Source organism: Crotalus tigris, unplaced genomic scaffold, assembly GCF_016545835.1.
Source record: "Crotalus tigris isolate CLP2741 ecotype Arizona unplaced genomic scaffold, ASM1654583v1 scf7180000018970.2248101, whole genome shotgun sequence".
Taxonomy (NCBI): Eukaryota; Metazoa; Chordata; class Lepidosauria; order Squamata; family Viperidae; genus Crotalus; species Crotalus tigris.
In genome coordinates this window covers 731,323-756,161 of record NW_024097302.1, presented here as the reverse complement: position 1 = coordinate 756,161, position 24,839 = coordinate 731,323, and the positions used below count along the sequence as shown (strand labels likewise).

Sequence of the window (24,839 nt, the reverse complement as noted above, 5' to 3'; positions counted from 1 at the left end):
AGGATATTTCTATATATATAATGTTGGAGTTCAAATGTATGGGTAATGATAATAGCCAGGATTCCCTTACCCAGTTTAAAATTCTGTACTAGCTGTTTCGTTTCCAGAGCATATCGGCTCTAGCAACGGTAACACACACCTTACTTGCATTTGAATGGATTATTGCAATATGCTTTACATAGAGTTACCTTTAATAATTCTGTTGAAACTGGTTAGGAATGCAGGTGCAAAGTTGTTAGTGAACTATCTAAACAGATTATACTTATCCACAGATACCTTGGTTCTTTAATTGCTGTGTGGATTTCAGAAACTGGTTAGTTATCTTTAAAACCCTGTTGCCTTAAGGCCCAGTTATGTGGGAGATAATAGAATGAACAGAATGGTATCTTAGATCAATTTGACTAGGTAACACCATTCATCATAGATAGTAAACAAACCAAACTGCACTGAAGAGTTTAGAAGATTGTCCTGTAAATACTAAATGTTCTTTATCTAAAGGATTGAGCACTCCTGCAGCAGAGGTTTTGCAGTCCAGTTGTGACACTTAGCCCACAACCTTTACATTTTGTACTGTTGAAGGTTTGTGACATATTGCTTTTATATTATTTTTTTGCCAGCTGAGCCTGTCCATTTTATATTGCATTCTGTGACATTCTGTAATGGAGTTTTAATATAGGCTTGTGACAAGCATTTCTAACCTATCCTTAATAATATGTAATTCAGGGGTAGGTAGTCATTTTGAGCTACAAACTCATTTGGGGTTTAGAGAGCATGAGGGAACTGTCCTGTTTATTAAATGGATGTTTCATTGGGACAGTTATAAAATATCCATAAACCAGAAAGTGCGTAAGTTCTTCAGAATGCTTTGTAGTTTCACATAGAATTTTTTTGTTAGCTAAAGGTATTGCGTCAAATTAAGTAGTAGGAGATAATGCTCTGTTTTGTAGCTTGGTGACTTCTAATTTTTTTAAAAACTAAAAAAAAAACCCCTTCAGAAAAGTCAGCTGGGCTATCTCCTGCTAAACTTTGAGAGTATTAAAAATATAAATATAAATGCTTTTAGATAACTAGGGTAAATGAGGGATCTTTTGTTGTAATTTGGTTCCAAATTCATTGATACAGAGTTATGTAGAAGTTTAAATTTGTTAGAGTTTTATTGAGCACAATAATAATTTACTGCTTTTGATAGAAAGACCAGATCAACAGTCATAGATCAGAGACCATTACAATTTTTGTACAAATTCATAGTCAACAAACTTATTACCTTGATTCATCGTTATTATGATTCAAGAAGCATCTTAAATTACATTGTTAGGTAAAACTGGGAGGAAATTATGATTGATTAGATCTTACATTGTGATGTAGGACACTGAAAAGTATCAAATATTTAATAAAACAATATAGTGTTATTTTTGATACTTTCAGATCTTCACATCTAACAGTAATGAATGTTCACCAATAAAAAAAGTCACCATGACTTTGTAAAATTTGCTTTGTGAAATATATCTAGTAAAATTTCATGCCTTCTTCTAATGATTCTCTTTTGATATCTGCTGTACTGCTTACCTTCTCTCAAGTTAATTAATCTCTTATTACTTGCAAAAACAAGTAGTGCCATTTAAATGAGAGGCATAATTCTGGTAATAGAAAGTATGGACATAATCGGAACATTTTAGCACTTGGAGAATTGATTTATGCAGATGTAGTTAAAATTGGGAATGAACATGCTGTTATCCTATTAAACCTCTTTAAGTGTATATATCATTAGAGTACAACATGGTGTATATCACTAAAGTTATAGTCGTATCAGAAGGAGTGGACATCCTGATGATAGAACCTTGAACTTATTTCTGAGTAATGACAGTTAAATATTTGCAGTTCAAGAGTTTTCAGACTTTGTCCAGGCAGATTTAAAATGGGGGTAAGGAATCACAAGGGCAACAATGAAAATACAGTTGTGCAGCTTAGTGCTCATTACTGGTTTTCAGTTAAGATTGGCAAATGAAAACAAATTAAACAATTGCATGGATTTGTTGCAAAATGACTAAAGTTCACCTAAATCCAGAAAGTATTGTCTACTAGTATGATAAATAAATCTTATCTTAGAGATAGAAAGCTGAAAATAACATGCAAAAATTGGTAGAGGGGAATTTTATTGTAATTATAAAGATCATAGATATTTTGGTTCTTGGTGCGTTCAGAATTATAAAGTTAAACTATATTGTTTCTTGATTTCATATAGAAAAAAGTTCCAGTTAAACAATTTAATGTTTTAAAATAAAAATAAATAAATAAATAAAATTGCAGGTCAGGGACAGGTGGAAAGAAGGATAGTACTATTTATGGGTATTGTGCAGGAATTTGGATGCTCAGTTTTGTTTTAGAAGCTGTATACTAGAGTAGATAAAATGCTTATTTTAGAACATTTGTATTACAGTCTTAGGTTTATTAAGTTTAAACATAGATAAATTCCACTTACTTTGTTCAAATAATTTTTATTATTTAATATTTATATTAATACATTTTATTGTTTAGAGTGCAAATGAAATTTTATTGTATTCAATTGGACTAGCATTATTTTTAAATGTTGAGGAAGCTCAGTAATTAATTGATAATATCTAAAGTACCATTATAGCAGTATTAAAATATAGAGGGACTTTTTCAACAAAATTCTCTCTTTCTCTTTCACTTTTTTGTTGTTGTTGCAAGTAACATATTACACATTTTATGGTGAGGATGTATAAAATCTGTTGTTTTCCAAAATACCAGAATGGAGCATCTGGACCACATACGTCTGGCCGTTGCTGTACACCGTGTTCCAGATTAAATTGACTTTTTAGAGGCAAACCTACCCTGGAAAATCATAAATAATTTCTAGTTCGAGGATTAATTTCTGGAAAAGCTAGTAGACAGTCCTGTAACATCCAGATCAGTGTTATCTGGAAGATAAACACAATGATCTTAACAGCAGCAGACTTTCTAATGAATAGTCAGAAATGGTCAGCCTGTTAACTTGTATCTCTGAAAGAAGAGAACTATTCTAAAGAACATTTAAACTAAATGGTTAAGACACTAGACAAGAAACCAGGCGACTGTGACCTTAGGCTTGAAAACTGGCTGGGTAACTTTGGGCTAATGTCACTCTCTTTCTGCCAAACTCACCTCACAGGGTTGTTGTTGTGGGAAAAAAGGTAGAACACATATTACATATGTTTGCTACCTTGAGTTATTTATAAAAATAATAAAAGTTCTTTTTTCTAAAAAATTAAATAAACATTGCCAGTGGTCCTTAATAATTATAGCATATTTCGATCCTCCCCCCAGCTGTCACCATGTGCCTAGAATCTGAAGATAGCACTATTAAAAATATGTGTCCTTGCTGTGCAAAAATATTGCCAATTCCTGATAAATAAGCACAGACTGAAATATAGGAAAGAATTGTACAATAGTGGTGTTTGTATCAACGATTTATGTTCACTTTTAAAAATGCAGCAGAAGGAAAGGAGCAGGGCAAAACTATTAGTTCACCATTGGTTATCGTAAGAAAGAGATGACAGTATTTAACATGGGCTTAAGTTCTCCATTTGCTAGTCTTTTTTTTTTTTTTAAATTGACAGCCAGCAAAAAGAAACTTTTCGAAGTTTGGATAGAGAATTAGAAAAGCATTTTCATGCATGGAGCTGCCCTATATAAAAGTACCACTCTTTTCTGAAGTTTTAGATGTTTTGGTCTAAAGAATAGGTAAAGAATTTTTTGACAGGTACAATGAATCCTGAGGATTAAGCACAGTATCAGTGAGTGTGACAGTGCAGAAGGAGCAGTGCTTCTCCAGTTAACTAAACAAACAAACAAAAAAACTATACAAACGTTCTGGATGCCCTTCAAATTAATTGGGTTTATAAAAGTTACAATAACTGTTCTTTCCCCCAGGGGCCAAGAAATATCGCAACTCTTGGTCATTTTGAATAATAATAACAATCATCAACTTTTTCTTCATTTCTCCCCTCCCCGCTGGGCAAACAGTGACCTGTTTGCAAAGTGAACTGCTCCCTAAATAGAAGCCATTTTAAGCCAACAAGAGCAAAGCTATGGGTTCTGCTGCAAATTAGGAAGCTTTGCTGGCATTTGCTGCTGCTGCTGCTGAAAATGATCTGAAATCCTCTCCTGTGGTTCAAAGTAGATTGCCAACTTCAAGTATAAGGTTATTTTAGTCTCAGATATAGGCTTGTCGCTGCAAGTTGCCAGGTTTCCTGTGGCCACCTCCTCTTGCTAAAGCCGGCCTTTTGCCTAGGGTGGTGGGGAAGGTGTTTTTTATTTGTTTCCAGCTAACCTGCCTTGGTGCTGCTGTCAGCGCCTCTGCTTACTGAAGAGACTAGTTCTCTAGCACTTGAAAAAAGTGTTGCCTTCTCTGGAAGAAAGAGGCAGGACTTGAGGATTCGAAGGAAGTGAATGAGATAGGTCAGGAGACTGTACCATTTCTGAACTCCCCTCTTCCTTTTATATTCATCTGTCAGATAGAGTAGGCGTGCTCTGTGCCTGCCGAGCTCGCTCAATGCAAAGCAGGGGGAAAACAATCTAAAACCGAGCTGCTGGGATGAAGCTTGTTCCCCTCTCACCCCGATCTTTCTTTCCATTCCCTTCGCTCTCTCTCTGGATGCTATAAGAACTTGGGCTCTAGTTGGAAGCTATTTAAAAACTAACATGGTTTAATCCTCTAACTGCATGTTGGGTAAATTCAAAGCCCGCACATGGTCATCCTCTTGCAAGTGAATAAGTAGCATCCGATGGACATTTTCTCTGCTTACAGCATAGTAATGAATGTCTGACAGGCGCGACCTTTCATAAGACAGCCTACATTATTGGCTTTCTGCCCAGATTATTGCTGCAATCCTATCTGTGATTGGTTATCTCTCTATCATGCCTTGTTTCAGAGGGGGAAAACAGCCCCTTTTTAATAAATCTGTGATGGCTGGCTGCAATATGCTATACTGTAAGTATTTTATTGGAAACGGAAAAGAGTATCATGTTGTAAAGTAGTAGACTGAAGGAGCACATGGCAACATGATTATGCTGTGAGACATCAGTGAAATGCTGCTTGGTAAATTTTAACCTATCTGTTTTTTCTACAGGTTGGTACTAAGAAGTGCCTTTCCTGACGTCTCTGCTGCTTGGAATCGCTTCTAGAGCAGTCTCTGCTTTTGCCTTGCTTGCTGCCAGCTAGACTGCGACGACACCACATCCACCCTCACCTCTCGCCCAGCCACCCCTCCCCTCTTAAGCATCAGGCATTGCCCTAGGCTGCTTTAGTTAATCTTACAGAAATAAAAGTTTGCTGGAAAAGTGAGCAGTCTTCTGCCAGGAAAAGAAAGGTGGAAAAAAATCTAAGAGGAGAGGAAAAAGATCCACACCTGTTTCTTGATTTGTTGCTCTAAACTGCTGCATCTGTCTGTGCCAAACTAATCATTACCAATTGCACCACACCAAAAATTAAGAACGAATAATTATTGCAGATTCAGCTGTGTGTGGAGTCAACTTTTCCTGAGAGCAGCTTGAAAAATTCTGTGTCCGAGGGTCTGCCACTTTTTTTTGCTGCTTGCGTTTGGGGCTCCAATTCGGCATTCAGAATGGGTTACTGAGAGCACAAGGCTAGTTCGAAGGCACACTTTTAAATGCTCCTCTTACTTTTGATCCTAGCATTTCTCTAAGTTTAACTCCCCCCTCCCCTTTTGATTGACAGTTTCATGCTGTGACTTTCTACAGGGAATATCTCTTCCTTGCTGTCGCAACAACACAATTTTACATCTTTTACCATTGGGCTCGGGAACTGGGGAAATATTTTTGAGGTGACATTTTTGATCATTTCCAGTCTTATCAGTTTGGCCTTTTTTAATTTGTTCATTTCATTGACAATTTTAACTACCTGTAAAATCTAAACATGGCTGTAAGTGTCACACCAATCCGGGACACAAAATGGCTAACACTGGAAGTATGTCGAGAGTTCCAAAGAGGGACTTGCTCACGACCAGATACGGAATGTAAATTTGCACATCCATCAAAAAGCTGCCAAGTTGAAAATGGACGCGTAATCGCCTGCTTTGATTCATTGAAAGTGAGTAAATATTATCATTCTTTTTAAAGATGTTAAGGCAAAAGCAATAACCAGAACACTGATATTAGTCAAATTATTAAGTTTAATGTGATAGTTTCAGGTCATAAAAGCATCCAGATGTTTGCTTTTATGAAGGAGTATATGATGTAACAATTTTGTTTTAAGGCTGTAGGAAATTTGCAAAAAGATCAGTTTCTGTCTTTTTGAAAATGCCCTTATTGTAGAATTACATTGTATTTTTGGTGGAATTTTAAAAGTTGTTTATTTGCTAATATAGAAGAGGAATCGTGTTTAATCTGTGATAGTGCAAAACAAAAACAAACAACAAATAAACAAAGTCAGATTGCATCTTAAATAGTAATGAACTGACGGAAGGTGTGTGCTATTAGAGATTGCAGCCGGCCTTCTCAAAGGGTCATGGTAGTACTATTTTGAAACCTCATGCTGCAGTAACTTTGTTAATCTTAGGGACAGCACAATTTTCTTCAAAAAGAAAAATGGAAAACTGGGCTCATACAATGCTTTGTGTGTGCTGGATAAAAATGAAAAGTGGAAGTAATGTCTATTAATAATTAGTTGCTCCTTAGTGCCATTATGTTTGGATTTCTGCTGTGTAAGAGAAACAGGGTTGAAGTTCAATATTTGAGAATACTTCCTTTCCTGAAATTGTGTAGGGTTTGAATATTTTACTGATATTGTCAATGGAAGGATCATTCGTATAAAAGTTAGCTGGGAAGATCATGGACATTATATTATGTATAGTTAATGCACTATTCACTATTCCTTGTTTTTTCAATGGGAAAATAATTATTAAAATGTTTAAAGCTACTGTTTACAAATATGTTTACACCTTTATTGGTTAGATGACAGTATTTTCCATCCCTGTTTTCTGACGTTGGTATCCCAGAATTGTTTCATCCTGCTCTTGCAGACAGTGTTCATTTATGAGAGCATAAACTGCATTGGCTAACTGGATTTGGTTGAGAGACAGGACAGCCCTGTGTGTAATGATGTGGTTAATAATAAATGAATGATTCATGTAGCTCTTTTTCCACTGGTTGAATAATTTGCAAAGAACTGATACTTGTAATATATGAACATGCACTTAGATAGACTGGAAGAGAAATATGTGCTTTTGCTTGTTTTCATTAAAGTGAAATAGTACTACTATTACAACCACATGTTTGGACTTGAAATTTTACAGCAATAGGGCAGGTTTTCAGCTCAGCCTCATGTATGACTGGATTCATTTATATTGACTGGACAGTAGACATCCCCTGTTACACTGGGAAAAGCAAATTCTTTCATCTGTTTGCTTTAGCTAGGGGCTATATAGTTGGGTGTGCTATGCTACAGGATACTGCTAAGCAAGATATATACATCTCTATTTTATATACATTGCCATTTTGGAATAATTCATACATAACAGGTGATTTTATAGTTCATACGTTGTTGAAGTCCATTGTAATTTTTAAACAGTAGATTTAATGCCACAGTTTTAAAGTTTCTTTTTAAGTCAAATTCTGCAGTAGAACTAAATATCTTATTAGGACTGGACCTGCCCTTCCAAAAATGAAAATATAATTTGTTTATTGCCAGTCCCTCTCCCAGCCTTTTTTCCCCAAATCACCTTCAGTAATGTAAAAACCTGCTATTTTGTACCAGGTGAAAAATGTTTGTAAATATAGTATTTGTTTTACAACTTATTTCCAGTTCAGCTGAGATTCTTCAATGAATTATAATTGTCTTAAGAATTAACTATAATGCATAAATATGTGTGTATGTGTGTGTGTGTACATATATATGTATATGTGTGTGTGTGTGTGTGTGTGTGTGTGTGTGTATGTATGTGTATATATGAAGGAAGATCCCCTATATCAGGGGTCTTCAAACTCGGCCCTTTTATGACTCATGGACTTCAACTCCCAGAATTCCTCAGCCAGGCATGCTGGCTGAGGAATTCTGGGAGTTGAGGTCCATGAGTCATAAAAGGGCCAAGTTGAAGACTCCTGCCCTATATCATCTTTAAATGATAAATATTGTAAAATGTTTTGAAACTAATATAAATAAAAAAACTGTCGGTACTACTGAAAAGAGCACTTAAGCTCTGAGTATTTGTTTCAACTCAAAAAATCACAGACTTCATGTTAATATTAAATAGGTTATAGGAGAAATGAGGAAAACAGGATCATTAAGAAGGAATGATGGGAGTTTTCTGTTCTACAAAATCTGGAGAATCATGGATGCTCAACTCTACTTTATTGGAAGGCCAACAAATATAGAATATTCAAATTAAAATCAACAATAACTTGGAAATAAATTGATTATTAATGAGGTTTTGAAAAATTCCAGAGTTTTATAGCCTGTTTGACTACTCTGCAGTGTAATGATGTTAATGTTTTAGTTTCTCTCATTCTCTAGTTAATTTCTAGTCCCATGTATATCACATTACAATAGTTAAACATTAAGATAATCAGAAAATATCTGTTTATATTGGTTAGCCTGTTGGCTAGGAAGAAGTCTCTACTGAAATAACAGAAATTCTGTGGGATTTCCAAAGATAGGACCCAATTTAACCGCACTCTCAAACTTCCAAAATAAATCTTTCAGAAATCACCTACTTTGTATATGGACAGGAATATACAAAGTAATAAATAAGTTTATAAATATTTAGATTTAGGGTGAATGAAGCTTTTTGGCTATTTTTTAAAGGGCTCAAATAATCTGTCACCCTGAGAAGTTGCTGACAATCTTTCATAATTGACTTTATTTTCATTTATTTTCGACTTCACCTGGGTCAATGCTGCTGACGTCCATGCCCCTTGCCTGGTCCATGACTTTCATGCCCGGTTCCCGCAACGTCTCAGTCTGCATGGTCCCAGGGAGGGGGCCCTGTGGGGGGCAATAGTGTCATGCCTCTGCAGAGCCTGAATCTGCTGAGGAAGGTGAGCTGGAACTGGAGCCTACGGAGATCGAGGGAGAGGCATTGTTGGCTTTGGAGGAATATGGGGAGTAGCAGGCCAAGGCAGGCCAGGGCCATTCAGGATTGAAGACAGGGAGGAACAGGCAGGATGAACATGAGAGACAGACCTCAGGCAATGAGCAAGGGCCACCCCTCCTGATCCTTGAGCATGGAGAGTAGAGAGAAGGAGGGAACAACACAGGCAGGCCCAACTACTCGGGAGGAGAGCGCCTCACCCCTCTCCACAAGGCACACCTGGGGACTGAGACTTAAGGAGATGTTGTGGGGAGGGGCATTTGTTGGGAACAAACACTGAATTATTGAAGGTTTGTGTGCCGTTGCTGATGTTGGAAGCAACTCTCTGATCTCCTGTTTTGTGTTGTGATTTCTACTTGTAAACCCTGAAACTCTGACCATTAGACTGGCTGACAAACTTGATTTGGTGCTCCAAACCTCAGATTGAATTTTGGCCTCTCTTCTGAAACTACTCAGGCAAGCTTGTATTCCCACAGACTAGTTAGATTTTGATGTATGCTCCTTTCTTTGTTTTCTACTTGGCCTTGAGTAAATTACTGTTCTAATCTAGCAACTGTATGTGAGTTGAAACCTGAAAGAGGATTGCTTTTTCCATATACACACTTTTCCTACCTGAGTGAAAAACGTTTGAAACTACTTGCAGCCAGAGGCTGCTGAAGGTGTGTGTGTGTGTGTGTTGTTACTTACTTTGGGACTTGCCAGATAGTGGGAGTGTTTGAGAAACAATTGGAGCAATAAAGGGGCAGTTTGAACTGTCAGCTGACTATGTTGCCTCTGTGCCGTGCCTTGAATCATCACACTTACCTGGATGTGTTACTGCCGCATCACCAACTGTCCCATTAAAGTGAATGGGACTGTTGGTGAGTCAACAGCGGGTCAGAGGAGGAGCTGCTGAGGGACAGAGATAACAGTTGCTCTTTAAAAATTATGATTTAAATCAAGTTGATTTAAATCAAGCCTTTTTACTAGTGATTTAAATCGGATCCACCCTGACTGAAATTATGTATGTTATGGTGTCCTTATGCTAATCCTAACACTTATGTACTTGTATCTGACATTATTATGTCATGAGGCATGTTTTGTCATTTTTTCCCCATTATCATGATTATGTCTGGATGCCTATGCATTAAAACATCACTTTACCTACCATAGGCCATCCATAATTATCATAGATGAATGCAATTGTAGTCAAATAATTGAACTTTTTTTATGGATGTCTTCACTATCATTTCCCCCTTTTTTGGAATTACTATAAGACTCAGCTGTCTTAATGTGCCTGTGCAAGCAATGGATTTACTTATGGAAAGAAGTTCAGTTTTTGTTCATATTAGTATGCCATTACCACAAATATGCAGATGTATAAGAAAAGTGATCTTCAGTAATCAATACTAAAGACATAATTCTAGGATGCAGAGGTTGATGAAATTAAAAATTGATGAGAAGCATATAGTAATGTAGAGCTTTATTCTTTTTATTGATTCAGTAGTGTTTTATCATTTTCAGTTTCCCTAAATAATTTTGTAAATAACTTTTCTATAATATGGCACAAAAAGATTCCTCCTAGACCGAATTAACAAAGATCTCCTCACACTCCACCTCAAACTCAGCAACAAGATCCACCCCGCACTTTGGGACAAATCCAAACAACTCGCCGTCTGGAGAGCCGAAACACAGACCACCCTCAAGACAGATACACACACCAACAAACTCCGAAGACTACAAGAACGCCAGAAACAAACCCCTCCTCCCTCACAGCCACACATGAAACAAACAGTGCATAACATCTCAGATAGGATCCTCACCAAAGCCGAAACCAATGTCCTTTCCAAAGGATTCAACTTTGCAGTCGCTCCCAAACACATCCCCACTGAAACCATTATATGTGGAGTTGAAACCAGCCTGACCAAAATCAACCCCGACGACGCTAACAGAATCAGACTCGAAATCACCAACATCCTCTGCACCAGCAAGCCACCCAAAAGCAACTTACCCAAAGAGGAACAGACAGCACTACGTAACCTGAAAGAAGACACCAGCATAATAATCCTACCAGCAGACAAGGGCAACGCCACGGTGGTTATGAACACATCTGACTACCAAACCAAATTAACCAACCTACTCCAAGACTCCACATACAAACCCCTAAATACAGATCCCACCACCTACCTGGAAAAAACCACCAGAACCAAAATAAAAGCCTCCCCCATTAGCGAAGAGATCCAGCAAAGAATCATTCCCAGAGAGAAATCATCCAGATGCCCTAAACTCTATGGTCTCCCCAAGATACACAAAGAAGGAACCCCACTCAGACCTATAGTCAGCTCCATAGGCTCACCTCTACAAAACCTAGCCAAATTTCTCGCCAAACAACTACAGCCCTATGCAGAATCCATCACCTCACACGTAAAAAACTCATTCCAGTTTATAGAGATCATAAAGAAACAAAACTTACAGCCCAGCGACCTACTAGTGAGCTTCGATGTCATATCCCTCTTCACCCAAGTGCCTATCAAAGAAGCCTTGACAGCTATTCAAAACAAATATAACCCCCCCAAACACATCTTAGATCTGACCAACCACTGCCTATCCAACACATACTTCATCTATAATGGACAAAAATACAAACAAACAGAAGGAGCACCCATGGGATCACCCCTCTCACCTGTCATTGCCAACCTCTACATGGAACACTTTGAAACCCAAGCTCTAGAAAAATCGGATCACAAACCCAAACTCTGGCTCAGATATGTAGACGACACCTTCATAATCTGGCCACATGGGAAAGAAAAACTGGACAACTTCCTCACACACCTCAACAGCCTACACCCCAAAATACAGTTCACCATGGAAACAGAAGCTAACAACCAACTTCCCTTCCTGGATGTCTTAGTCTACAAGAAATCCAATGGCTCCCTAGGACACACCATCTACCAGAAGAAAACACACACAAACCGCTATCTGCACGCTCTCTCACACCACCACCCAGCACAGATCAACTCTGTAGCCAAGACACTCATCTCCAGAACAAAACGCTTAGCTGACGAACAACACCTAAAACCCGAACTACACACTCTCACCAATGTACTAACATCCAATGGATTCCATAGAAATAAGATTACAAACCTAATCCAAAAAGAAACCCCCACTAAAATCCAAGACAAAGAACAAGAAAACGGCAAAGCCCTCCTCCCATACATAAAAGGCACCACAGACAGAATCAGTAAGATCCTCCATAAACACAACATCAAAACAGCATTCTGCACAAACAGAAAAATATCCACCATCCTTAGAAACCCCAAAGATAAAATTGAATTAGAAAATCAAGGAGTATACGAAATCCCATGCACCACTTGTCCCACCACATACATCGGACAAACCAACAGAAGAATAAGTGCACGCATTGAAGAACATAAGAACTCAGTCAAAAAAGAGGAACCAACATCTTCCCTGGTCCAACACCTTAAAGCCACAGGACATGAAATTGACTTTAAAAATACCAGAACCATTGCCAAAAGTGAACATTTTAATAACAGAATAATCAGAGAAGCCATCGAGATAGAAAAACGCCCACACAGCATGAACAAGCGAGATGATACCTCCCGCCTACCAGCCATTTGGAAACCTGCCCTTATTGACAAACGACTCCCTAACCCCAAAATCTTAAACCCCTCTGCAACTCAGACTAACCTGAGCACAACCAAACAGAACACTCCCCCAGCCAATCAGAGCACAGCCAAGCCTCTAACCATTCAGAACACACCTCCACCCAATCAGAACACAGCCAAGCTCCCATCCAATCAGTTCATACCCTCACTGGCAGTTAAAAGGAAGAAACAGCTAAAACCACACATTGCTGCTCAAAGCAAGAAGCTAAAAACACCAGCCTGAAGATGACGAATGTGACTTCGTCGAAACGTTGCCAAGACACTTCCAATTTTACGCGGGAGAAAACCCGAACAACCAAAGACCTACATATATATATATATATATTTTCAATGATGCAATCTTCGATCTCCGGGAAGAGTATACTCCAGTTATTTATTGTTAAAACAACATTTAAAACAATAAAAACAGTTATATACAAGAATTAAAACAACTTAGCTTTCGCTGGTCCTCTGCCAGCGTCCTCAGAGTGGGGCTTAGGGGGTGGGAAGTTCTTTTTATCCCCTTGCTGATCCAATTGCCTACTCAGTGCCCTCGTGACAGGGCCACTCTTCCTGATTGCCTGTGACTGCCTTGCCTGTTCCTCCCTCTCTTTTTTGCACTCTAACATTGTATTTTCCTGCTTTGTCATCCTTGTGCTGCCTCCCCCTCCCTGCGCTGTTATCATTAGCACACTCTCCAATCCCTCCTCCTTATCCAATGCAAGGTGCCTCCTCCGACTCGGCACTACCCGAATCCTATTGAGCTGATAATCTGCCTGCCGTTTTTGCATACCATTGCTGGTTTCTATTTCAACTCCCTCCTCCAACCCCCTTCTCTCCCAGCCTGCCGATTCATGCACCCTTTGTTATCCATTCCTGTCATCCTCCCCCCCTTCCTTCAACCCTCCCACCTGTTGATTAACATATTGCTCCTGCCTTTCATCAACCATACTTATTGATGTTCTCTTCCTCAATATCTTTTCCTTCCTGATCCGCTGCTCTACCTGCTGTTCCTGTTTACCCTCCTCCCCCACTGTCCATCTTCCCCTCTCCAATGTCCTCCCCATTATCTGCTGACTTGCCTGTTGTTCATCCATTTCTGTCCATCCTCTCTTTTCTAGCATTCTTCCTCCTCTGACCTGCCGTCCTACATGCTGTTCCCACATGCCAATATCCATTCCTGTTAAACCCTCCTTCTCAAACTTTCCTCCCCCCCAATCTGCCGTCCTGCCTGCTATTCTTATCTGCCCTTCTCCTTTCCTGTCAGTCCCCCCCTCTCCTGTTTCCTCCCCCCCTCTCCAATCCACTGCTCTGTTTGCTGTTACTTCCAGCATTCTTCCTTCCCTTACCTGCTGTCCTACGTACTGTTCCCATCTACCAACCTGCATTCCTGTTGGATTCTCCTTCCCAAACTTCCCCCCCCCAAACTGCTGTCCTGCCTATTATTCCTGCCTGCCCTTCTCCCTTCCTATCCACCCCACCCTCTCCTATTTCCTCCCCCCTCTAATCTGCAGCTCTACCTGATGTTCCTGGCTATTCTCCTCCATTCTTACTCCCTTCTCAAATATCCCCTCTCCATCCGTGAATATGCTTCCAATCTTACGTGCCTCATCTTTTCTGTTCTTTTCTCTCCCCCCTTCTCTTTTGATCAATCCCCTGGGGTCGGGCATACCCCTCCCCCGTATTCTGGGCCATACGATCAATTCCGCTGTTCCCCAGAGTCTTCCCTGATCCCCCTTTCCTTGCAATCCCCCATCATATCCCCCTCCTCTTCCTTTACTACCCTTACCTGTCTGTGACCCTAATGTTCCCTCATCTGTCCCCACCTGTGATGTGTCTATGGGATCCTCCCTATGTCTAGTCATGTGGTGAATACCCCCCCCACCAGTCCTGGTTTCGCCTCTGACAATCGACATCCGTCTCCTGACATGCTCCTCCTGCACTCTTAGTGCCTGGTACGCCGAGGGCAGTTCTATACATCGGTTGATGGAGTCTGTGTTGGAGAACCAGGCCTCCTTTAGTAAGCGTCCTCCTTTGGAGGCATCCTGGGCAATGGCTTCTGCCTCCTTGAAATCAAAGGAATGTCCGGTATTAATCATGTGCGTCCATATTTGAGAGTATTGCTCCTGCCTTCTGACAGCCAATTTATGTTCATGTATCCTAGTTTTTATTCGTTTGGCTCTCTCCCCCGTATAATTACATTGGCAGTCTTTGCAATGCACTCTGTATACGACCGCTTCGGCAATGGCTCTTTAGGGCGCATGACTTTCATCCGGAGTGTTTGATCCGGCCGGTGAGCAACTTTAATATTATAAGGTGCCAATATGCGCGCTGTTGCTTCCGATACTCCCTGGACATACGGTATTGTTGTTTGGGCCATTGTCCTTGGATCATTCGGTGTCCTGCGGGGTTCTTGACGTTTGCTGTATCTCCGAATGAAGCTAGTTGGATAGCCATTCCACCTACACACTTGATAAAGATGTGCACGCTCCCTCTGCTTAGCCCTCCTGGTGTTACAGTGCGTGTCTATACGTGCAAATAATGTCCTAACGCATGAGATCGAAGATTGCATCATTGAACAATATGCCCGGGATTCGTATTTTTATAACTATTAAGGATATATATATGTTTTCTGAGGTTTTCGCGAGTATTTGTATGTAGGTCTTTGGTTGTTCGGGTTTTCTCCCGCGTAAAATCCAATTTTACGCGGGAGAAAACCCGAACAACCAAAGACCTACACACACACACACACACACACACACACACACACACACACACATATAATAAATAAATCCAGAATAAGCCAGAACATATGGCACAAATATCAAACAAATGATGTGTGTTAGCTGCTGTGTTACGCAAACATGAGGATACATGGATGTAAAGATCAGTATTGTGCTCAAGAAACATGTTGAAATAACGTCCATACCTTGTTTTGATTGCAAGGCCTTTGAGAAGGCTCTTCATTGCTAATTACAATGTTCTCAACATACTGCAGATATAATCCCCAAATATTTTCAGATTTAATATTTTTATTTAGTTACTTTCACTTTCTTGCTTAATCAGAGCATTAGATATAGAATATTCTTCTGTCTCCCCCCCCCAATAAAATGCAACAAGTACTCTAGAGCTTTGCCTGTTTCAAAAATAATTTAAATAAGTATTTGAGTTCTTGCACAAATCTGATATCTTTCTATTATTTATTAAGGAAGCTGGTTTTCTGGTTCCACTCAGGCCTGAAAAAAGATACCACTGTTTTAAAGACTATATTCATTTAAGTAAGTTTTTCCCAGAAGGTTATCTGAAAAATTGTTGGATTGCTTTAATAAATAGCAGAGATGCTGTTATTTTATGAGGTTTAAAGTATATCTGAATAATTTTCAAAGCATGCACAGCCCTAAGTATATATCTGCATCTCAAGTTACAGACAAACAATAGAAAAGCTTGCTAAAAATAATAAATAGTACTTGGGTATTGTAGATAACTTTTTTCAAATTATATTACAAAATTAGAATTCATCCTTCAATGATTATTATGAAATAATCATAAGAATAATCATGGGGTTTTTTTGGGGGGGGGAGGAAATGCCATGGAGAGATCCAGGTAGCCTCAAGCCTGATGTCCTTCAATCTGAATCTCTTTAATCAAGATGTTAGCATACTGATGTTCTCCAAGATGAGGATATTTTTATGTTCCCACAGGAGTTGATTAACCCAGACCATTGCTTCTTGTCATTAATTGTTTTTGGCTCAGTAATTTGAAATGGAATATTTTTTATCTTAGAGTGTGTGCACTATAGCACTTTTAAATCTCAATTTTATGATTGATTTATTTGTTCATTTGGTTTTAATAAATATGCCAGCCAGATTCTTCTTTGGTGTGGCTACATAATGTTTAAATGAATATTTAGCTATGGACTATGAATGTATTTCAAGCTATTTCCATGATTCTGATAATCATACTAATAATTAGTATTACAGGATAAATGGTCAATTTTAGATGCTTTAGAATAGCGGCCCCCAACGTTTTGGGCACCAAGGACTGGTCCCAGGTGGTTTTTCTGTATACTGGCGAGGGGCATGGTTTCATGTGCTGCCTGGATCCCATGTGTGCATGGATGGAGCTTCACTTGCATGCGCGGCCCAGTTCCTGGTGATCCCTGGACTGGTGCTGATTGCCTGGTGGTCAGGGATCCCTGCTTTAGAACTAGAAATGAAAGTGTATAAAAAATCATATAGTTTACTCAAAGCTGAAACTCTCTAATCAAAATGTTAGCATACTTATGTTCTCTAAGATGAGGATATTTGTAATAAGCCATTCAGTTACATTTTTTATAATTCAGTTTGAAGGTGAATTATTTTACTTTATTTTTGTACATCAGAGCATAGCAGATGCCAGTCAAATGTGATTGTCTCCCTGCTAGGCCTAAAAAAATATAATAGCTCAAGTATTTGTTGTTCATAGAAACTTGATATTATTGTAAGCAACTCTCAAATTAACTTTTAATGGTCTGGTTTGTAAAGGGTTACTATTTTGAACAGATAAATGGCTGCTGAATTAAATTACAAAATACTTAATGTTGTGGAAAATATTGTGAGTAGATTTCAAAGGTTGAAACAGTTTGTACCTTAAGTTTGGACAAACAATAATTAAGATATGACAGGATAGTTAATCTAATAAATTTGATGAAGGTGTGATAAGCATGCAAATTTGTTTTTTCTTGTACCATCAATTAGAAGTAATTCAGTAAATTAAAGGAATAGGGACTTTGACTAAATTTAGGAAGATATTCCTGATAGTAATAGCTATTTAAATGTGTATGTTTTCAAATGCTGTCTGACTAGTTGTGATTTTCCTTCAATAGAGGCTTTTAAGTGGAATCTGGGTGGCCCCCTATCAGTAACACTGATGTGGATTTCCTGCTTTGCATGAGGTTAGATTAGATTTCATCCAGCTTGGCAATTATGTGTCCACTGTACTTAGTGTTCCAGGTAAACCAACTCCATTGGCAATGTGATACAAATAATATCTTTCTCTCATGGATATTTATACTTTCAGTGTAACTGCTTGTACAAGTGAAATTTTTAGTGAACCAGGGTCTTTTGTTTTTATTTTGAACATGTACATGTTTATAGAAGAAGGGGTTATTTGAGTTGAATTTAAGGAATATTTGACTTAGACAGAGCCCATTAATGCAGAATGCCTGAGGAGGGCTGAAGTTTTATCTAATTTAAGCATTGTTCCTTTCAAGACAATGACATGAATTCACTGGTAATCTTTGGCTATCAATATCCTCTTGTTCTCAGTTGAGGAAATTGTTGATCTTTCTGTTCCCCCTATCCCTTATGGAAATCTAGGTAGAAGTCTGTATTAATAAATATATCCAAGTAGATTACTGTCTTTTACAATGAAAAGTGTCATATACAGGAAGATACAGAGGTCACCAGATAAGTACATAACTTATTTAGAGAAGAAAGTTATTTCTATGCTATTTTAGCAAACACGTTTGAAAGGCTCCAGCAGATTCAAATGGAACAGATTTTGTACCAGATGATGACATATCAAATCCTGATTGATAAACACACAAACACAAGAATAATAAATAAAGTAAATAACAAAAGCAGGAAGAAGAGATTAACACTTTTGCAAAGGTCTCAATATGTCTTAAATATGTCTTAAAATAATTTCAGGATCTCTTAAAACAAAGCCAGTTTCAAAATTCTTATATGAAATCTCAAGTTTAGGTTAGGTTAGGATTACTAAAATAATCATGAAATGTATGAGTGCACTGGGCATACCTAGTAGAATCACCTGAGTTCAGTAAAAATTACTTTTTTTAATTATAAAAAAATGTATATCAGGCTAATACATGATCCTGGATGGTTCACATAAATTCACACAATCAGGATAGGAGAACATTTTGCCTGAGATAATCACACCATGCTGCTTAAAGACTAAGAACAGCACTTTACATTGGCCTTGGAAATGGATTGGCAGCCACTGCAGCTATCTCAAAATAGGTGAAACATGAGAAATCCTGTCCAGCCAAGTGGTCATATTCAGCAATAGCCCAGTTTTCTTACATATTTTTAAAGGCAGAAGAGCAATTGGCTATAGGCTAATTTAAAAGTTATTAGTTAAAATATAGGGTGTGCATCCAAGTTAATGCTATGTCAGATTCAAAATTTGATGCCAAATAATGATTTAATCTGTGTTGTTTACTATTAAGAATAATTGGGATTTTTTAATCTATATTAATACAGTCTATATCTGTAAAGTACAACACTCACGCTATGTTTTTTTGTAAATGTTTTTTTTATGTTAAATGAAAACTATTTAGCACATTTTTCCTGTAAATGCATCTGTTACTTAAAGAAAATTAGACTCTTTTGAAGTAGATCTGACTTTACTCGATAATGATAATAAATTATATATTCCATATCATGAAAAAAAGTTTAGTGATGAGTCATTTTCTTGAATTGTATTTATTGTGCTAACACTCAAGTAGGAAAATATATTAATCTGTTAAATATATTTAATGGAATGCATGACAACATAACAAATAAAAAACTGTGCCTAAAATTTACCCTTTCATTTTAGAAAGAACAGTGAAAATGTTGCTTTATTTATGTTACTTGGATTTAAGTAAAATAAGCAAATGAATTAACAAAAAATCCTGTCCCTATGAAAACAAAACTATGACAAGTTTATTAAACAATATGCATTAAAGAAACCTTTTGAAATCTCTGTAGGCTTACAAAAGTGAACAAGCTCTAAAGCAAAATGTGCTTCTAACTCTTGCTTAGAAGGTACATTTGAATTATGAGACAGCTATATCTCAATATCCTTTTGCTATTTTTAGAATATTTTACACTTTCTGAGTGGGACTCTCAAATTGCAGAACTATTTATTAGTTGTGCTGATTTCAGAGTTGGACAATGCTAATAGGTATCACTATATTTAATATAGGAAGGAAATCATAGGAATTTCTGTTCTGCACGATAGATAGGTGTGCATTTATATGAGAGAGTATTGATCACAGGTTGACCAGCCAATATTTTGAATGAAGATGGCTCCAGATTCATTTGAAAAACATCTCCTGAGATGTTGCTCACTTTTGCTAGTTATAGAATAGGTGGACTAGTGAGAGGTGATACTTTATATTTTTAATTATGATGTCCTGAATATTATCATTTGATCAAAAGATGCTTAATGACAATGTTATTGCTTATAAGAGTAGTAATGGGCAACCCTGCTTAGGTGTGTATTTGCATTGAAGTCTCTTGCTACCCAGCCATTAACTTTAATTTTGATCTAATTCTGAATATACAATTGATACAATGCAGGGAATCTTACCTATATGGAAGCTTCATAGCTGAATCACTCTATTTGAAACTTTAATTCTCTTATTTGTGATATGGATGATAATGCCAGTGATCTGGTTTACATCAGGGATAGATAACTTGTGATTGTAGGTTGGTGGGTGATGTACACTCAGGCTTGGGCATACATCAAGGCTTTTCTAAAATTATCACCAAAATCATGTATTCATTCACTTACTAAACATATTTTCTGTGCCACCACAAGAGAAAACAACTCTTAGTGGCACACATGGAAAAAAACTGTATAAAACAAATCCTTATTCAAGAACAAAAGTATAAGTCCACTGCAAGAATAGAAAGAAAATAAAAAAAGATGACAATTTCAAATAAAATCAGGGCAAGGCTCTCTGAAACAGATTGATCTTTAGTAGTTGACAAAATAGTAGCAAAAAGGGAGTCAGTCTGATTTTCATAGAAAGGCTGTTCCACAGTACACAAGTACACAGTACACAATCACATCATTACCAGCAAATTCATAGAAATCGATAGCATATTTGGGGCCTTAATAGGGTTAAAGTTGTTGTGAATTGCCAGGAAAACTGGCAAAATATTAGAAAGAAAAAATATGTTTCATGGATTTTTTTCTAAGAACCACATACATTAGTAAACAGTTAAAAGAACACCGACCACGTTCATCATAGCTTGAATTATTCAGAAGCCAATGAATATTAATTATATTGACAGCTACATTCCATAAATCACAATAAGCCCTGGTGAGTAGGGACTGATATCTCTGCCTGTTGCTCTTTATTGGCGTATTTCAGATTCTTTTCCATCATAAATCTATTAAAAACAATAAAGATAACATTGTGAGATGTAGTGGATCAGCTTCCTCCATCTTAAATACAGAAGAAGCCTAAGCTCTGTCTTTTCCTTTACTCTCCCCATCTGCAACCGTGAAATGAGCCTATGGCTCATAAATGTTCAGGGTTTATCTCATTAAGGAAAAACATTACAAAGGCTGAGTTTATGCTAGCCAAATAACTGTCAAGGTTTAGGATTGAATTCAAGTATGAACTTTTCTGTTTCAAATTGACAAGTGAAAAGAGCCCTTGAGCCTACTCAAAGTAAACATTTGGTTCCATATTATTCTTTAAGTACTTCTTGGACCAAAGCTACTTAAAAAATAGTTGGAGTAGTATATTAGACCTTCCATTTTAGAGGATTTTTATATTTTTGTATGATCAAATTTTGCCTGTTTGTCTCTCTTTTTTTTGCTCATGCCTGAAATTAAGAAAAACTAAGCTAAAACCTGCAATCCATGCATTTCTGATTTATATGAGATGTTTAAAAAAATCCAATGTTTTCCAGTGTATTTGTTTCCTAATAAATCTCATTTTCTTTGAAGCAGTTGATATATAACAGATACTCCAATGAATAGCCTAATCACTACTGTGTTTATTGATTTTAGTAGAGCTAGTTTCCTAGTGAACATATGTAAAGAAACCTCTTAGATATAATTGAACCATAATCTTAATTTTAATTTGTTCTGGTGACTTAACTAGGCGGCATGGAGGTCCATGCCTCTTCTTTGTAATAACAGGAAGAAGAAAAGAACAACTTACATGCATTTCATGCCTAGGTTCTAGACCTGTGTTTTCAAGCCTGCCAAGTTAAAGATACGTGGACTTCTTAACATGGTGGCTGAGGAATCCCTGGAGTTGAAGTGAACACATCTTAAAAGTTGCCAAATTTGAAAAACACTGGTCCAGATTGTGACTCCAAACCATGAGGACATGTGCGCTCTCCAGCATCAATCCAAGTCACCTTGGATTGTACTTCTTAGTTAATTGAAATAAACAGAAAGTATAACTGAAACCTCTAAGAGATTTAATGTCATTTACAAAGTAATATCTGTCTCTGCTCTCTGCAAAAAGAGAGAAGAACAGTAAGAATAAAGAAGATCCAGGTCAGAAAGTACTTGTTTACTTAATGCCTTGCTAAGGTAATATAATTTTCAATGTATCATAGTATTAGACACAGATTTATAATTGTGTACTACTACTCTTGCTGACTATTTACTAGGTTTCTGCAAAACATTTGAAAGAAGTGTTACACAGCATATATATGAAAGAAGCACTTCTGTTAAGATTGGTAAAGCAGCTATATCTTTTCCAGGACATAGTAGCTGGTTTGAATGGCAGTCCAAGCTGTCTCCACATACTTGTGACTGTGCAATCCCTTTACTTCACTGCCACAGTGAATGTCCTGTGTATGTGTACATAAACACAGAGAACCACAAACAGTGCTATATAATAACAATTTATTAAAATTGTCATTCTTCTATGCTGAAAATCTGCCTGACTCAAACTTTGCAGGAATTTGATTTATTAACTATTTTTTTAAAAAGTTATAAGCTTTTTAAATTATAGAAATGGGAGCATAATTATCAAATCTGGAGGAGAGGGGTAAGACTTGCGTGATTAGAAGTACATCTTGTTTACAAGCAGTAAATATCCCAGTATACTTTGTGGTGGCCACACTTATTTATACTGATATGAGAATTCCAAAGAGTGCCAAACAGCAAAGTTGATATCTGTAACATAATCCCAGAGAAATAGTCCTATTTTTAATTTGTCCTGAATTTCAAATACACAACACTTAAGCCAAATCAGTTAGTCATATAGGTGGACAACAGCCAAATATGCAGCACATTTTTCCTTACACTAAATAAATCAGCAAAAAGTTTCCTTTAGTGAGAGCAATTGAATTCTGGATAGACTGATTGTTGAAGCTCTGCCTGGAAATTATTTTATCAGAATATCCTCAGGCCATGTGCTTGGGGCAGAACAGCTCTGCCCTGATGCAGTCCATCTAACATAGCCTTTCCCACAGCATTTGTATGTACTGCCAGATTTCTTGTTGGACTGCATATAGAGATTTCCACAGGATGTGGAATGCTCTGCTACCAGAGTTCTGGATTGCTGTGTGCACAGATGCATGGTATATTTTGTGTCTGATGTTCCAAGTTAGAGATGGAATGTAATGTCCTCAAGATAATGAATTAAGATTAATTAGATAAGATTTCTAAATAGGACATCTAACCAAGGGATGAAAATATATATTTGATGTTTCCAAAGGTAGTGAAAACTTGGCTGTTCTCCCAAACCTTCGGGCAGGGTAATAGGATGACCCTTTGTAAACTTTATTTTTATTGTTTTATATGATATTTCTAGTCACGTACCTTCTGCTTCTTTTTTATTGTTCTGGCTTTTTTTTTAATAGGAAGACACCTAGATTATGTTGGAGTAGGACATTCAATAAACCTGTGTAATAAATAAAATAAATACACTTAATACCAAGAATCACTTTAGATTCTCAAGTTGTTTGTAATTTAAATTTTAATGTGGGATATATCCTATGAATCATGTTATAAATCCTAGAACAAAAATAATTATCTAATCCAAGTGATAATAGATTTTGGCCAAGTTCAAATAATACACTCAACCTAAATATTGAAATGTTCTGCTTTCTGGACTTAACACAATTGTCTGACCAAATAGACATAGTTTATGCTAGGCATAGTTTTAGCAAAGCCAAAATACAATACAAAACAAAACAACATTTCCAAAATTAAAGTTGGGGGAATGCTGGTATAAAACCTTTAGTTACTTGACTGTGTGTGTTGTTCAAACCTTGTTGTTGTTGTTGTTGTTAATTGCGAAGTCGTGTCCAATCCATCGCGACCCCATGGACAACATTCCTCCAGGTCTTCCTGTCCTCTACCATCTTCTGGAGTCCATTTAAATTCACACCTACTGCTTCAGTGACTCCATCCAGCCATCTCATTCTCTGTCGTCCCCTTCTTCTATTGCCCTCAATCTTTCCCAGCATTAGGCTCTTCTCCAGTGAATAGGCTCTTCTCCAGTTCAAACCTTAGAGTACATTAAAGGCATTTTGAAACATATGCTCAGATTTCAGTATCTTCTTTCAATCTATGATCTTGCTTTAAGTTATGAGTGAAATTGGGCTGGTGCTTTTCTTCTGAACTGAAGAATTACTTTTCTGAATATGTTTCCCAAGCTATTGTTTGCAATGTTTTCTGTGTTGTAACCTTATCTAGGTCAGCCTACATTATTATTTTAATAAAATAATTGGACTCATTTTACCATTTATGTTGTGAAATTGATTTGTTAAAAGCATGAAATATCTTGACGGTAAGTACAATATAAATCATAGATATGTTTGTTGTTCACAAAGATATTGGCAGTCCTGATCGCCCACTTAAGACGACACCAAGCTGGCAGGAATAGCCAACACTCCAGAAGACAGGCTTAAGATACAGAAGGATCTGGACAGACTTGAACACTGGGCACTGACTAACAAAATGAAATTCAATGGTGAAAAAAGCAAGGTTCTACATTTAGGCAAGAAAAACCAAATGCACAAGTACAGCATAGGTGGCACCATGCTCAATAGTAATAACTATGAGAGGGACCTCGGAGTCCTAGTAGACAATCACCTAAATATGAGCCAGCAGTGTGCTGCAGCTGCCAAAAAGGCTAACACAGTGCTAGGCTGCATTAACAGAGGGATAGAATCAAGATCACGTGAAGTATTAATACTACTCTTCAATGCCTTGGTAAGGCCACACTTGGAATACTGCATCCAGTTTTGGTCACCACGATGTAAAAAAGATGTTGAGACTCTAGAAAGAGTACAGAGAAGAGCAACAAAGATGATTAGGGGACTGGAGGCTAAAACAT

At 37.4% G+C, this 24,839-nt stretch overlaps 1 protein-coding gene and 1 long non-coding RNA gene across 18 annotated transcripts in view; one reads left to right on the top strand and one right to left on the bottom strand.

Annotated features, from left to right (window-relative positions):
* Positions 1–24,839, top strand: part of MBNL1 (muscleblind like splicing regulator 1) — a 195,100-nt gene that overhangs the window by 31,491 nt on the left and 138,770 nt on the right. For 14 of the 17 annotated variants that reach the window (XM_039358013.1, XM_039358010.1, XM_039358009.1 and 11 more), the window contains exon 2: positions 5,130–6,109. The exons of 2 other annotated variants lie outside the window; for them this stretch is intronic. In XM_039358013.1, coding sequence (XP_039213947.1) covers positions 5,936–6,109 — 174 coding nt within the window. In that variant the 5' untranslated portion in view covers positions 5,130–5,935. Of the gene's footprint in view, positions 1–4,560; positions 4,991–5,129; positions 6,110–24,839 lie in introns of those variants that run through there. One more of the 17 variants, XM_039357997.1, reaches the window with a different exon arrangement.
* LOC120314678 lies at positions 15,540–23,820 on the bottom strand. Its single transcript, XR_005558499.1, has 3 exons — positions 23,769–23,820; positions 23,318–23,399; positions 15,540–20,916 (listed from the first exon to the last, which is right to left on the bottom strand). It is a non-coding gene; the product is annotated as an uncharacterized LOC120314678 (long non-coding RNA).